This window comes from Nyctibius grandis, chromosome 4, assembly GCF_013368605.1.
Source record: "Nyctibius grandis isolate bNycGra1 chromosome 4, bNycGra1.pri, whole genome shotgun sequence".
NCBI classification, from domain to species: domain Eukaryota; kingdom Metazoa; phylum Chordata; class Aves; order Nyctibiiformes; family Nyctibiidae; genus Nyctibius; species Nyctibius grandis.
The window spans coordinates 42,019,270-42,036,231 of NC_090661.1; the positions used below are offsets into that span (position 1 = coordinate 42,019,270).

Sequence of the window (16,962 nt, forward strand, 5' to 3'; positions counted from 1 at the left end):
TCCAGGAGGAAATACTATCAATACTAAATTCAAGATGTATGGGAATTATAGAAAATTAAAGATCTCCTAATAAGGTTCGAGATCACAAAAAAAAAAACAGGCCTCACTGAGATCTGTTCAGTTTGATGTGCATCTAAAGAAATTAAAACATAGCTACTGTTAAAGTACACATGAACAACTTTCAGTTTACTGTCTTCAGCAGAGACTTTTACAGTACTTAAGTCAGAGGCTCAGTGATTCTTGAAAACAAGAGCCTTATGACCTTGGCTACCTCACATTGCCTCCTTTTCACTACTAGGGATCTCACCAGAGTTAAATTAACTTCCTTAAACTCTGTAAATCTTCAAAACCAGAAGTATTTTGTTGCTATATATGCACTTTCAGAAAGTCTAGATGACTTCTCTTGTGCGGGGCCGTTAAGACATCCAAGTAAGAGGGAGGACCAAAAAGAAAGCATGTTTTTTCCCATTATCAAGTCAGTCAGAATTTGGGTCTATGTTAAAATCAGAAAACAAAGCAATATATTTTTATTACACTTATAATGTTTTGTAGCTTGAACTATTTATTTTTAAAAATCTATTAATATAAGCCATTTAGTTTGCACAGGACTCAAGGATGTGTATTCTCTGAGTATCAACAGAGCAAGTATTAAATATGGAACTTAAACCTTCATTCATCCTTACCTCAGATGTAGCATTTAAAAACAATTCTGGAGCCTTCCGGTTTTGTTATTTTTTTTCCTTTTAAAGAAGTTCTTAAAAAAAGAACATAAATACACATATAGATATATATACACACACACTGCAGTGAAACCAAACACAACTAAAAGGTAAAGCCAGTCATGTTTTCATACCACGTACCTTATTTGGGAGGAGAAAAAGTTACACTCATTTTCTCAGCAGGATTTCTGTAGGCCACCTTACCTGTGTGTTTAACCTCCCTGCAAAGATACCAGTTGCTCAACCGGGATGCATTTGTTTGAGACACCTTTTATGTGATATGGTAGCTAGAAGGAAGAGCAGTCAGCATTGTGTGACCAAGCAGCTTTTCACTGATTTGAGATGGGAAGTACTAGGGAAGCACATAATAATAAGAGTATGCCAGGACAGAGTGTGCTATCAGTTTTAAAATAAATCAATTAACATAGGAGAAATGGACAGCCCCTGATAATGTATCCTCAAGTTTTTTCCACTAGGAAAATCTACCAATTATCTCTTGGCAAATAAATTCTTCCTTAGAAATCCTTAGGATTTCTAAATTAGGGAAGGTTCTTGATCAGGGCTTGTCACACCCTTTTTCAGATATATTTGATATTCATGTAGACAAGATGCTGGATTACAGTCACCACTCATCTGCTAAAACAGTTCCTACAATAAAAAGCAAGATGGGGATTAAGTCTGTTAGATTAATCATACCCTAAATGCTAAATGTATTATTAAACACATTTAGGTATCTTTCCATTCAGGTTCTCAGCACAAGTCCTTTGGGTCTTACTTACAAAAGAGAAGTAAATCAGTCCTTTCATAAGTTGAGGTGTTTTTGCTAAATGAAAACATTTATTTTAATGCTATCGTTTTTTCCCCATCACCAGTACTACAGCTCTTCTGTTCTAAAAAAAAAAAAAAAAAAAAGAAGTAAAGGTTTTAGCATGTTATATCCCACAGTAAATAAACTAAGACTGTATTATAGATTATTGTCAATATTCATTAAATGAAGCCTCACTACGGCATTTGATACACTATGCATTCATGAACTATGATGATTGTTCAGATTTCAATTAAGGAAAATAAACAAGTATTTTTGGTTTTACCATTTCAATTTTAATACAATTCAAAAAAAAAAAAAGTAAATGTTATGCATGGCAATGTTTATTAAACAATCACATTTCATTTAAGCATTAAAATGCAGCAGTCTGGAAAAGCTGCCAGAAACAATGTTTGGCTTCAGAAAAGGCGATTATGAAATTACTTCCAATAAAATTCAAATACTCTCTTGTCTGTTGATTAGTTGAATGCTTTAGACTGGAAGGAACAAAAAGTGCAAATCAGCTGAACGTTACTTTCAAAAGTAAAGTCTTAGTGTCCTACAAGCAGTTACTGAAAGGCCTCACCTCAAACTTCATGATAAAGGACAAAATTCTCCAATTTCTATACAATTATAATTTACCGTAACTTTTCAAACAACATAATGTTATTACTGAAACAAAAATCATTTCAGAATATAACTGCAGTATTCTGCCTACCATGAGCACCTTTTTTTACTTTTTTTTTTTTCTTAAATCTAATTTGCTTGACATGAGATGGCATGAGATACATTCTCACTGCAAAACCGGAAACTTACATGGAACAATACAGTTACAACCACTTATAGGAACATGATCCAGCTTAAGGTAATTTATACCAAAACATACTACTTTTACATGAAAATCTAAGATTCATATTGTGATACTTTGTTTCTGCTGATACACTTTCAGGAAAGTGATTCGTCACAGAGCAGCTAAAAGTTGACCTGCAGCTTAGCCGTTTGCAAAAAGGTTGTCCTTTTGCACGTCATCTTTATGGGAGGACTTGTAAAGAAACGGACAAAGGCTAATAGGTAACATTTGACATATGGGTAAATTTTAAGCATTTAAAAATTATTTTTACATTTCTTTTTAAATTCAACACTATGATTCAGTGGCAGTTTGAAATAAAAACAGAGTATCTTTTTGGCTCCTAAATCACTTCGGAATCACTTATATCACATTATGCAGATAATGAAAAACAGTGTGATCATCATCTTATAAAGGCTCAAAGAATACACTAACAATTTTCCATTTGTTCTTGTAAAAATCTTTAAAAATACTGTGGAAACATGTTCTTATATGTGGGTACTGCTGCTTGAAACTGAACAGTTGGTTGACATCCAGACAACTATTACAATTTTCCAAAAGCAAAGCAGCTTATAAGCATAATAAACAAATGGTCATTTTGCTAAAATTTAGACCTAATTTAGTAATTTGTAGAATGACACTTTCAAACTGTGCAACACAAAATAATGTAGCCAACAGTAACATACAGGTACACCATTTAATATTTATTATATGCATTTTATATACATTATTTTTCAACAGCTGTACTTTTGCTATGTGGTACAATCTTAAAAATTTGCTGATTCATAGTTTGTAAAACAGAAACCTTACAAAACTCATCAAAACTCGCAAACTGATCAGAAAAGTTTTGTGGAAGACTAGAAAAAATACTTTATTGTATTAATCATGCATTACACAAACAAAATCTTTAGTTACACCATAAACTGAAGCACATCTGAAAAAAAAAAGCAGGGAATAACTAGTCAAAACACAGCAGATTTATGAATCTTGAATCAACTACTTTTGTACTCTATTTGAAACGCAAATAAAAATATTTTTCACTCCAAAAGTTCTGAAACAAGATTGTTTTTTGGAATCAACTCCACTCCAGGTACTTAACCAGAGGAAAAAGAAATTCTTGGTTTGCAACTTTAGAACTATTAAATGTCCCATTTTCTCATCTATTTTAGACTGTTCAAAGAGTGCCATAATAGATATACAGGGCCCTTTAACACACTACATAAAAGGATATAAAGACCAACAAAAAGTGAAATAAATAACAATAGGCCATTAGCAAGATGGGTAATCCTTGATAAATAAACTCGTAAATACAGTAAGATGTACAAAATATCACATAGTGATAGGATGCCAAGATTAATTTTTTTTTTTTTTTAAAGAGTTCATTCGGGGGTGTTAACCCCTCTGTGTTTCATCTGAACACATTTTACAGTCCTTTATTTATGAAGACAGTTATGCGATGATGATGAATTAGCATCCTTATGCAAGGACTTAGCTGAGCTGTATTAGGCAAAAGAAGGGAAGAGTGTGGTTACACGGCAGCGGGTCAGTGAGATCTCTGTGTTTTAGGGTTCTATAATGCAGAAAAACATTATCAATACAATCTTGAGCACTGTTGTGACAGGCTAAATATATAAAAAGACTTATAAAAACTAGAATTTTATCCAAACATTTTGTGCAACTAATGCTAAAATATTTTAAGTTAAATTTCCTTTTCTTTAAAGCAAAATAAAAGTTTAAAAGGGGAATCTGTGGCATTCAACTGATAAACAGAAGATTACTAAGAGATGAAAAGAAAGCTACTCTTGGAGCTCACTTCCCTCCACAAGAGCACCACATTCCTAACCCTAAGGCAGCACACAGAGTCCAAAATAAAAGTCTTTTGTAAGATCAGACCCCACATTTGCTTAAAGACACCTAAAGAATAGACATACGCTCAGTTCATATCCAGTCAAGGCTACAAATACTGGTTTTCTTCTTTTTTGTATTTCTCCCCACCCCCCCAAATACAGTAATTACAGTTAAATGAATGAGCCTGACATTGTTCAAGATGTGGTGACTTTTCACCAATTTATACCTGCCCCACATAAGAGCCTTCACCCAGGCAGATCAGATGTAGTGTCTTATTGGTAACCTTATCATTGATGGCAGTGACGCATTCCCTCTTTTTTGTCCAAACAGACCTGCTGTTACGACGCAGGTTTGTTCTGCTATGTCACACAAATACTTTGGCAAGGGCATCAGCTCCTGCACTGGCAATATATGCTTTTGACGGATGAAATGCTACATCATAAATTGATTCATCCAGCTTTTTCCTATGAGCTGTTATTTCTTGCACACATGTCTTGCTGTCCAAGTTCCATAACCTAATGGAACAATCATGGCCTGTTTGGGAAAAAAAGAAAAAAGACAAAGTTAGATTTGTCAGACACTTAAGTGCATCATAAATGCAAAATTTGTAGAGCATACAAAAGATTAAAAAAACCCCTTACTTCCAGACATTAAATAGATTCCATTAGGATCTACAGCTAGACTTGTGACAGCATCCAAGTGAGCAACCATAGAATGGATCATTTTACCTAAAAGCAAAATAAACAATGAATTTCCTCTGAAGTATTGTTTCTTTTATAAATAACATTCCCATTAAATGCAATACAGGATAACACACTTATTTAGATTCCAATAATATCTGAATGATACAATTCTATTAGAAATTTTTAAGTTTCAACTGCACACTCTTGTATAAGCATATGGGTAAATGGCACACAACTCTCAAAAAGGCATTCCCAATATAAGCACTCTTTTTATCCATCTGGCATCTTTACTGGTAGCAATGACAATGAAGATCAATCCTAAAATGACTGGGTGAGAACCTAAATTTTTAGTTTCTAATATGTCCTAATACCTGCCCCTGTTGGACAAAGTGTTGATGAAGCTTTGTAAAAAGACACTTAACTGAGTCATACCAAAGGTCCATCTAACTCTGTCATTGCTAGGACGGAGGCCATTTGGTGATAAACCAGGGAATAAAATAAAAACAAGCCAACAATAAATGATACTTGCCCAGAATACTCTCCAACTTGTAATAATTAACTGTTCAGTTATGTCACAAACCAGAAGTGTTATCTCTGCATTCAACTACTCTTAATGCATTTCTTTTCAGTGCCCTCCGTTCTCAGACTCTTAATAAATTATCTTTTACCATCTCATGATGCTTTTTGGAAGGAGTTCCAAAATGTTTAACTGCACATTATAAGAACAATCACCTCATTCTGTGTTGAACCTGTCACCTGTTGGGGGTGATCAACTGAACCTTAGTTCATGTATTGGAAAAGAGAGCAAATAAATCCCTATAGACCACGACTAACATGAAGAAGGTATATCATCTTTGCCCAGTTGAAGAACATCAGCGTATTTAGTTTTTAAGATTCTTCCTGAAGAAGCTAAAAGCGACTGAAGGTTTCTGATCATCTTTTTAATCATTCTCTGAAACACTGTAATTTAACTATACCCCTTTTGAGATAAGGGAGACTGGAGTAACACGAAGTGTGCATAAGGATACACCAAAAATGCATATAAAGGTATTAACAATGATTCTTTTTGTTGTTTATTCCTTTCCTTCCTCCTAAGCTTCATTTTGCTGTTCTGACTGCTAAGCACCCAAATGACATTTTCATCCAACCTCTTCTTGTAACTCCATGGTTTACCTTCAGTAAGAACAGTCATCCCAGTGATTATTGCGTTGTATTATAAAGTTTGTTTTTCCTTACATGCATTGTTTCACATTTATCCACATGGAATGTAATGTGCCTGCTCTTAAGTCTATTAAAATCTTCAGTTCTTCCTTGTCAGCCTTCATCTTTAATACCCTGAATTAATGAATGTCAGTAAACTGCCAACATACTGTCCCCTGTCCAGACGATTTATATTATGTTGAACTACTGCTGATCCCTCCAGGCCCTGGTAATGTTTTATTTCACAAAATGACCATTTACTTCTACCTTCTGTTTTCTGTCTTTAACCCATTTATTTGTTCACGCAAGATCTTTCTCCTTATTCTACATCTTTGTTTCTTTAAAGTAATAAATTTTAATTTCAGGACAATCATTGCAATGCATTTAATGACCACAGTTCAAACACATAAATTCATGGCAGGTGAGAAGAGGGAAAAATGTCTTAGCTTTTTGCTTTTAGAAACAAAAAAACCCAAGAACACCAACCTCCACCCCACCCAAACCAAACACACTTAAAACAGGTGCTTAAAGTCAGCTTACACTGATTTTTTTTTTTCTTCCAACTTTGGTAGTATAACATGCAGAAAGTGAGTGGTAATTTGATGAATGGGAAATATGTGTTCGTTCTTACAATTATTCCAACCTTTTTGTCATGGTAGACTGCGCAGTTTTTCCCTATACCCTTCTTTCCCAGATCCTTTTCTGTTTTATAAACTTAATCAGCAACTTAAGTATAACATAGGATTCCATTACTAAAACGACTTTAGGGTTATTTCTTGCCCTAATAGGTACTAAGCAATGTTCTTTACTACTGAGAGTTGAAAAACATAACTAATATATGCTTAGGGTTAAAATCATGGAAATGATGAAGACAGGAAAAAAAATAGCAGACATACTCTATAAATTAGCAAAGCAGTAACTTAAGAGGACCTTCTTGTCCCTCACAACTAACTCTGCCTGTTTTGAGATTTTTCTGACTGCTGAAGTCACAGTTACAATGGACATCACTATTTCATAGGAAAAGTACTGAAGAGGTTTAATCTCACAAATACCAAAAGTTCTCTTGTGTACAACTGCATCACTAGCAAATTTTCTACAAATGGATTCTCTCTATGTCTACCCAGATTTACTTTAAACATATTCATACATACAAGTTAGGTTCTCTTTATCCTTACCCGTTTTGTTGTCAAAAAATTTGATGTGTCTATCTTCGTGTGCTGTAATAGTTACAGGAAGTGTGGGATGACTTACTACCTTGTTAATATGATTATTTGATTGTACACCTGAAAATAAAATTTAAAAAAATATTCACCTGCCTTAAAGAAAGTATTAAAGTTAAAACAGGAATATTTTAGCATTACACTTTAGCTTAGTATATTAACTAATATTATATAAATAACATTTTAGGCAGAGCATCAACGAATCTCCTAAGAAATAAATATAGCTTCTTGCTTTACAGGGTGAGGCTAAGCCACATATACTCTAGCCAATATACTGTAAGGTTAAAGCTGTACAAGTGGTTTATACACATGAAAGATTCTTGAGAGAGCTAGCAACCAGCCAAGCAAGTACTGCAGGGCAGCACTAGCAAAGTAGAAACAAACTGGCATATATAACACATGTTCAGCACACACCGCTTATACTTCCACATCAAAAAATATTTAGCTTGGGGGGAAAAAAAAAAGATAGAATCCAAATAACTGAAGTCAGCCTAACCTATTAGATTCTGTTGGATATATTTATCATAGAATCATAGAATGGTTTTGGTTGGAAGGGACCTTAAAGATCATCTAGTTCCAACCCCCCTGCCTCAGGCAGGGACACCTTTCCACTAGACCAGGTTGCTCAAAGCCTCATCCAGCCTGGCCTTAAACACTGCCAGGGAGGGGGCAGCCACAACTTCTCTGGGCAACCTGTTCCAGAGTCTCGCCACCCTCACAGTCATGAATTTCTGCCTAATATCTAATCTAAATCTACGCTCTTGCAGTTTAAAACCGTTCCACCTCCTCCTATCACTACATGCCCTTGTAAAAAAAGTCCCTCTCCAGCTTTCCTGTAGGCCCCCTTCAGATACTGGAAGGCTGCTAGAAGGTCTCCCCAGAGCCTTCTCCTCTCCAGGCTGAACAGCCCCAACTCTCTCAGCCTTTCTTCATAGGAGAGGTGCTCCAGCCCTCTGATCATCTTCGTGGCCCTCCTCTGGACTCGTTCCAACAGCTCCATGTCCTTTTTATGTTGGGGGCCCCAGAGCTGGACACAGTACTCCAGGTGGGGTCTCACAAGAGTGGAGTAAAGGGGCAGTATCACCTCCCTCGACCTGCTGGCGACACTTCTTTTGATGCAGCCCAGGATACAGTTGGCCTTCTGGGCTTCAAGCGCACACTGCCGGCTCATGTTGAACTTCTCATCAACCATCACCCCCAAGTCCTTCTCCTCAGGGCTGCTCTCAATCCATTCTCCACCCAGCCTGTCTTTGTGCTTGGGATTGCCCCGACCCACATGCACAATTCCAGGCTGGGCGGAGAATGGACTGAGAGCAGCCATATCTGATTTCAACTTAAAGCAACAATTAATGGTTTAGAATCTCTTTAGAAGTTTTTAGAATACTTTCTAAAAAAAATTTCCTTATCTTGATATGCCAGTGTTTTAATGCTTATTCCCTCCATTTCTGTGCTTAATTTTTGTTGATTCCATTTAAGATCCTCTCTTCAAAGTAGGAAAGGTATTTCTGCAATTTGTGATGTTCTTTCTTACTGTCAACGCCAGTTTTTGCATAAGCTACCTATAATATAGCTTTAACACAGTTTTGTAACTTATGCTGAAGTCTTTATATAAGCTACTTAATACTGTCAGTATAATCACTAAGTAAACTGGACTATTTGGAGGGGAGAAGCAAATTCTCCCCTTGCCTTATTCTTTTAGATCTCATTTCAACGAAACAAATGACCAGAAACTGGAGGTTTTCCTTATGGAACACTTTCATAGGTTCAAGAAAAGACGGTTCCTCTATCCAGAATTTCATCAGATACATACAATTATTATCTTCATAGCACCTTATTTGTAGCAACAGAATTTCTAATATTAAAAAGTTCCACAGGAGAGAGTGTTTTATCACAGCCTGTGAAGAATTCTACACTGAACTGATCTCTGCTTAATTCACTTATTTACTTATCTTAATATCATCCATGTCAAGGCTATATAATGAAAACTGTGTTTTAATATGCCATTCAGACAACTGAATCTTGAGAAACCTTAGCTCAAAGAGAACAAAACCTGTCGCTTTCACTATCTCTAACTGCTTTCAAATCCTGCTAATCCACAATCTTTTCCAGTGTGTCTGTTCCAAGCATCTCAAAGCATCTAACCAACTTTCAAATTGCACGATACAGGAGAGGAGCAAAATTTTTCCTTTAATTCACAACATAATAAAACTTGGATTAAGGCACCTCATCCAAGATGGATATTTAATACAGAAGAGCTTTACTTACCAGATTCTATTTGTGATGAAAGCATTACCACTGACTGGGATGTTTCTAAATCATAGATGACTGTGCTGCCAGTGTAAAAAGATGCCACCATATGAGCTGGGTCACAACCTATAAAGTCAACTGATGTAGGTATTCCATGCTCTAGAAAGAGAAAAAATTGTCTTTAGAAAGAATGAAACGCTTAAAATTCTTGACAGTTTAAACATTTGGGTTTTTTATACTCATACTTTAAAGAAGAAATTTGCTCCCTTCTTTAGGATAATGCTACCACACCAGGATTACTTTATTAAAAGATCTTTTCCTTTCAGTCCTGTTACCTAGTTTTGATAAATGGAGATAATGAGCCTGGACATACCATCTGCTGCCTCATTACAGATTTTCAAAACCACTGGAGAGAAACTTACCTTTCTCTCCATTGTAAGTGCAAATACAGGGCATTTTTTCTGGTGGGTTCCATAATCTAATAGTGCCATCTGCTGAACAAGACAGTAAGTGATTCTTTACACTGCTGTAAGCAAGACCCCAGACTGCATCTGTGTGAGCAACTAATGTGCCAGCTAGAACGTTTGGCTCTGAAAAAAAAAACAAAACAAAACAACAAAAGTTCAGAAATGAAACCTTTTTAGTGAAGAAACATTAAATAAGTGTTTATTGTACCTCAATATAAATTAAATTCCACGTAAAACTGTCATATATCCCCTCAGTCCTGTCTGTTTAAACAACAGCTAGGGTATTACATAGGAGGTAATTTTGCACAACCACTGCCAGCTTTCTCAACAACAACAGAAAACCATCAAAAAGACAAACAAAAAACCCCACCAAACCAAACAAAAAAACACCCCACAAACAACAATGTCCCCTTTTCCAGAATAATACACACTTGTTAGCCCCACCTCTCTGAGGCACTTGCTGCTTCCCTCCAAATTCGCTATCTTAAAAGATGCTTGGTCACAGCCCTTCCTCTGTACAAGGTGCAAAAGCACCTAACAAAATCAGCTTTCCACTTAAAACACTGATACCTAATGCTGTTTTTACACAGCATACTCTGCTGACACAGGGCCATGTTCTAAAACTCTCAAGCACCCTAATAATTAAAACAAGATTACTTCTGTTGTGGAACAGGTAAACACATTCTTATTTTCTTCTCCCTGATATTTTACAGTTGTCTTTTATAAAGGGTTTTTAATCTATTCTCTACCAGGCTTTGAGTAGAGAATTGAAAGAAAAAGATTAATGGAGAGGAATAAAGCCAGCAAAATCACTAAAATTCAGTTTTGCAGGAAATAAAAAACAAGTTGGTATTGCAACCTAAAACCCTGCTAACAAGCTTTAGGGAGGAAAAACATCCTATTAGATCTCTCTCTTTTAAAAATAACTTTGTCACATGAATAGAGACAGTTCTGTCTGAGGCCCAGGAAAATTATACCAACAAACCTACCTGCATGAACAAATCGACCATTTTTAGTGATTAGACTACATTGAATACATTTTTAGCAGAAAGGCACAATTTGAGCTACATATTGGTTTTAAGCGACAGGGTGTAGCAGTCTTCCTAAATCAGTGCAAGATAGCACTGCTTCCCATCTCTTCCCATCTCACTGCCACAGATTATGCAGCCTGAGTGTTGTATTAGCTCACTCATTACACTGACAAAAGGGAGAGAGGAAGAAATCTTGACTCTGTCCCATCCAAACTTCAGTCAACCATGGAACTGCACCCTTAGAATTACACTAAACACAAAATGCTGATCACCATCAATGGCATGAGAGTGATATGCAGTTTTCCAAGCAGTTATCGGCTTTCTCATTTTAGAAACATTGGTTATGGGAAACTGAGATGCAAATCAGAAACATGGGACATAGAATTTGAGTACTTATCTTAGTTTTCTGAGAATTTCCTACCAGAAGAAATAAATAATCATTCAAAAATTTGGAATTTTCATTCAAAGTAGTAAGCATGCTTCTTAAAAACTAAGAGTTATGATTAATTTTTTCTTTACTGTTTAAACCTCAGAAATTGCCAGTCTTCCTGTTACAGTTCTGTACGAAGTACGACACCAAGGCAAGTGGGAATAAATAATTAATGTTAACCACACACTAGAAGTTGAAAACACACAATTTAGTTGGTAAGTGGCAGTTACATTTCACAAAAGCTCTAGAAAACAGATTAGCTTCAAGGAGAAAATTACTGTTGAAGACAAGGGTCACAAGTTGTTTATCTTTTAAAAGGTACTGACCATAGGTATCATAAGGATCCACGTTAGGGCTAGGCATGTTCCACCACTGGATGGTTGCATCAATACCACCACTGAAACACTGTTCTCCATTGGAACTAATTGCCAATGACAACACAGGTCCACTGTTGGGAGACAGAGAAAAAGAAGTTCATTGATACTGCCTACAGGATAGAAGTGAAAATTTGGCTATCTACTTTAGAAAAGAAATGGATTGGATTAAGTAGTCAAAAAAATTTCAAACTCCAAAGAAACAATTCTGTTAAAACCTTTTTTAAAGTCTCAACAAGTGATACCAACCTGTACTATAATACTCATAACAAATTAACTAAAACTGTCCAAATTCAAAGAACACCATCTTATTTCTCAGAAGCAACAGTAACTACACCTACAAACAGTGAGTTTTTACAGTGCATCTATGCCAAACTAATAGCTAGCTGTGCTGAAAGAGGTGGTTGTAGCCGCCCCCCCCTATTTTCTCTTCCTGTTTTAGGAACTAACAGTAACCTATGCCCCAGTAAACTGGTTCAGAAAAATGATCCCAAAAAGAGTACATTTTGGCCAAGGTTTGACTTTTACTGATTTAGCTTCAACCTCTTTGCTGTGATATCAGGCAAGCACAAGCTGTAGCCCAAAGGAAGCAGCAGGTCTACTCCTTTGAACACACTACTAAGTCAGGTTTAACTTTATTGTAAAACCATATCCTCAAAATTAGATGCCTGGCTCATTTGACAGGCCATGCTCAGGATATAAGGAGTTCACTGGTTGTTTAAGTGCAGACCAGCAAACTAGAATTACATCTTTGAAGATGGTGAAAAGGAAGACTGCTGGTTGAATCCACCTACTTATTTGGCAAAGTGAAAAACAAAGCTGGGCTGAATGCAAATGTTGCTCAAAGCCTGCCTGAAGGGAAAAATAGTAAAATTCCTTTGTTACCAGTCTCACTGAAGTCACAGAGTGGGGATCAGTTCTGTATCAAAACTTCCCCAAACCTTACCTTTTGGTATTCAGTAACAAAAGCCCAAATAGTAGCTCAAATTAAGACAGAGAAAGAGATCTGAAGAAGAATTCAATTGGTCAGCGACCCGCTATCACTCAAAATAACACTTCTATTTTAACATGAGGACAAATTAGTCACCCAGCCCTAGGGAATAATTTTCCACGCTTCAGTTAATAGAACATAATGTCTTATTTTTGTGTTTATCAAGTAAGTGTCTTAAGGGAAGAAGGAGGGTGACAATAGTATGTGTAGATTTCCTAATACAAACTACTGACTTTTTTTTTCTTTGTTGAGGCTAACACAGGAAGTATTATCTACTTCCACACTTATCACAGAGCTCTCGTGAAGCTTACGTGCTAATTGGGTTGGAGACTGGATCTTTAGTTATATAAGTGCACTCAAACTACTGTGACTGGTTACGGACTGCGCGTTTTTGTCTTGCCTTCTTATTAGAAGGAAGCAGAATTCAAAATTAGCAACTGAAATAAAGGCAGTAATAAACCAGTTAATGCAAGCTGAAAAATCACTAGGAGTTTTACAAGTCCCAGTTCAACTTGCAAGTTTTACTAATACTGTTTAATTCAGGTTAGCTCACTGTCACCATCTGCCACAACAAAGATCTTTCCTTGTTTCAGACTAGTTTGTGAAATCTGCTTTCCCAAGATCTTGGACTGGACCACGATCAGAAATGAGAATATTTGTTACGGTGCATAATGAACCACCATCTGCACACAAAGCAGGCAAACTTGAGATGGGAAAGGAGGAAGCCTGGGTTGACATTGCAAGAGAACTGACTGTAGCTATCAGAACTTTACTCAGGTGTCAATCAACTTTTTGATTACAACAATTATCTCACTGATTTCCAAGTTCCCCCAGCCCTGAGCGGCATAAGTATGAATTAATACCCATGCCCTATCTACTACTTTAGCCTATCCTGGCAATGAAATTTTATCTCTTATTCTTGTTCAAGCTCCTAAAAAAACCTCAGAACCCTCCTAGTCACTTGCTTGACCTTCTGATTTTTCACTCATTGAATCTGCATTCAGTGAGGTTTTTTTTTGGTCCTGATGATTCCACCAGTACTTTCAATTTCTGACCTGTATCTGAAGACTAATAAATTCTACCTTATTTATCTTCTTCACATATTATAAATAAAATCCACAATCGAAGACATGGACATCACTCAGGTGATTTCACTGTTATCTTCTACAATCTCTCCTTTCCATTGCAACTAACCACATTTGCCACTTCCTGTTCTTCTTGTTTTATCATGGATGGTGCAATTCACGACAGGGACTCAGTATTTACCTGTTTTTATAAAGTACGACAGACCTTGTCTATATGATGTAAAAATAGAATACATTTGTGGCTTTTAAACTGAAGTGTCTTATGAATCCATGAGATAACAACAATACATTTATCAAGAATTAATTATGTTAAACACTTACATGTGGGCCCTAAATGTGTAGATGGGTTCTACATCTAAAGAGGCACTCCTGAAAGAGAAAGGAAGAGTTACTACACTACATGAATTCTCTACTGAAAAACTCTGAAAACATTTAAGAGTTTAATCAATTTCAAAGGCATTTAAAACACAACTGATATTCTATAAAAACCCATATACTTGCTTTTTGGCAGGAACCGTTTTCTGCAAATTCCAAAGTTTTAGAGTATGGTCCTCAGAGGCTGTAACCAGCACAGGCTCTACAGGATGAAAAGCTAATGCCCGCACTCCATCAAAATGACTGCGTAGCGTATACTTAGGGTTCCATGTCTTTCGGAAGGCATCTTTATTAGCTGGCAGCTTAAAAGAAGAAAAGGAAAGAAGTAATTTTATCCTGGGTTTAGAAATATGTATAATACATATCTCCCCGTATTTTAGGAAAACACTGCTTTTGACTCAGCTAATACATGTTCAATCTTAAGTTTGCATTTATCTATATTGATCTGTCTATATGCATCTATAACTCTCTCTCTGGCATACAAGGTATTCTGCAATTTTTTTCTGTTATAATAATAGTTTCTTTTGTCGCAGAGCGGAATGGAGTACAATGCTGAATACACAGACAAGAAGCCTTGATTTTCAAAACCTGGTTTTAATCCTTTTGTGCAATTATACTTTAATTCTTCCCTAAAGAAAAATAAAGGTTTCATTGCTTATCATGTTCTCTGAACCCAAGGAAGAAATTACAACTGTCAAAAGCTCATTTATCACTTAAACACAATAAAAATGAGCTTCAGATCCCTAGTGAGTGATCTTCCTCAGATGAGTAACTTGGCTGTGAATGACAGGAAACATACGTAATTCTTGAATACTTCTACACATGAAGGTACGTACACAGAAATAGGTAGTCCATATTTCAATATACATTTGTCATGATTTTAAACATAACATTGCATATAAACATTTTTTAAAGTCTTTAATGAGTTTTAAATATATTCATGATACAGTAACTTAGTTACTATGTGAATCTATATAAACAAACTTTACATTTATATATTGTGAACATCCAATTCATACTCTTAAGTTATAGACTGTTAGGGCTAAAATACAAAAATTACAGCTGCTTAATATTAATTACAGGTAACTCAGAAACGTTACCAGAAAACCTCAAATTCTTCTAGTGACTGCAAGGGACTAATTTAGAGCTTTGAATACAATTTATATTATGCAGAGAGTAGACCCTTAAAAGACAACATCCCACTTGCCCTAAGCCTCCATCAGAAGGAGAAATATATGTGCAGGTACTTCTCTCTTCCTCTGAAGTAATTATAAAGGGAGTTTAGAAAATTGACTTTAGTTAGATGACCAAAATTAGCAAACTAAGAATGAATGGAAACTAATCCTATCCTCTGCCTTACACATTATCTATTCACCATGTAATTGTTAAAGCATGTTTCTCAACTATAGGCCAGAATCTCTCAGTATCCCAAGACACTTTCAGCAACACTATTAAGAGATTAAAATCTCCCATAGCTAATAAAATCTTAGTACCTTACAACTGTCACGACTGAAAATAAAAATCAGATCATAACATAACACATACTGTAATAAGTATTCTTGGACCAGATCTATATCCTGGATTGAATTACCACCACTCACTCAAAACTAAACTTGATTCTATCTAATCAAAATAAATAGAAAGGTTCAGACAATAAAATTTACTGTTCTGAGCTACAGATGTGCAGATATTTGCTTTTCCCTTATATTAAGATCAAGTTCTGGCCTAAGTGAAAACTATGCCAAATTCAGATCAAGCAACAGAAACTTGTTATACCAGACATATAACCTGGATTTTTATTTTTTTTTGAATACCATCCAACAAATACATTTCATAACAAAGCATTTTGTTTCCAATTTTCCTACTTCAGAGTATACTGAATACTGCAATATTTTTATTGAGATTTAAGTTATTTAGCACTACACTGCATATAATATACAAGCTTCATAAAAAGAATAATCTTTTGTTTCAGGGAACAGAGTGGAATTCTGGAGTTCTGCATTAAACTTGATAGACTTCAGTCCAAACTGCATATTTATTCACATCCCTGAATCTAAAGTGGATAAGAGAAGGGAAAAAAGGAGAAAAAAGAAAATGTTTTTTCTGGCAGAGTCCCTTGATATTTTTAATCCTCATATATTAATCCACCTGGCTAACTCATGTTGCCTCTTGCACTCGTGGTGATCTGGGGCTTGGAGAAATTAAAGTCAAATATTTGAAATAGCAATGGTTAATTTTAGCACGTTGTTACGTCCCACATCCCAGATTAGATTCTTTTACCCCATCCATATTTCCAATGAATCTTGACATCCTTACTGCAAGAATAAGAGAACAACTGACCCATCTTTAAAACGAGATTCTTGCAACTTCTAAGAAAAAAAGCTAACAAGTAGTATGTTTCTAAAATAATACACCTCAGAAAAACCACATTCAAGGACTTGGAAAAGGGATTTGCTGATTACAAAGGATAAGTGTGAGATACAAAATGGGCCAGAGGTATAATGGAAAAGACATAAAATATGACACTGTATATCAGTGTTCTAAAGTATGACATCTCAAAAGCCTCTCAAAACAGAAGGCATGGACACACTGCCCCATCGAGTCTTAATGTTCTACTGTAAATGCCAAAAGATAAAGAAA

At 35.7% G+C, this 16,962-nt stretch overlaps 1 protein-coding gene across 1 annotated transcript in view; it reads right to left on the bottom strand.

Moving 5' to 3' along the window:
* Positions 1-3,054: 3,054 nt before the first annotated feature.
* STRN3 (striatin 3) overlaps positions 3,055-16,962 on the bottom strand; it is a 73,195-nt gene continuing 59,287 nt past the window's right edge. Inside the window, 8 exon segments of the mRNA XM_068398179.1 lie at positions 3,055-4,753; positions 4,861-4,947; positions 7,278-7,385; positions 9,588-9,728; positions 9,992-10,159; positions 11,824-11,945; positions 14,269-14,316; positions 14,449-14,624. Of these exon segments, the coding sequence (XP_068254280.1) occupies positions 4,584-4,753; positions 4,861-4,947; positions 7,278-7,385; positions 9,588-9,728; positions 9,992-10,159; positions 11,824-11,945; positions 14,269-14,316; positions 14,449-14,624 (1,020 nt within the window). The 3' untranslated portion in view covers positions 3,055-4,583.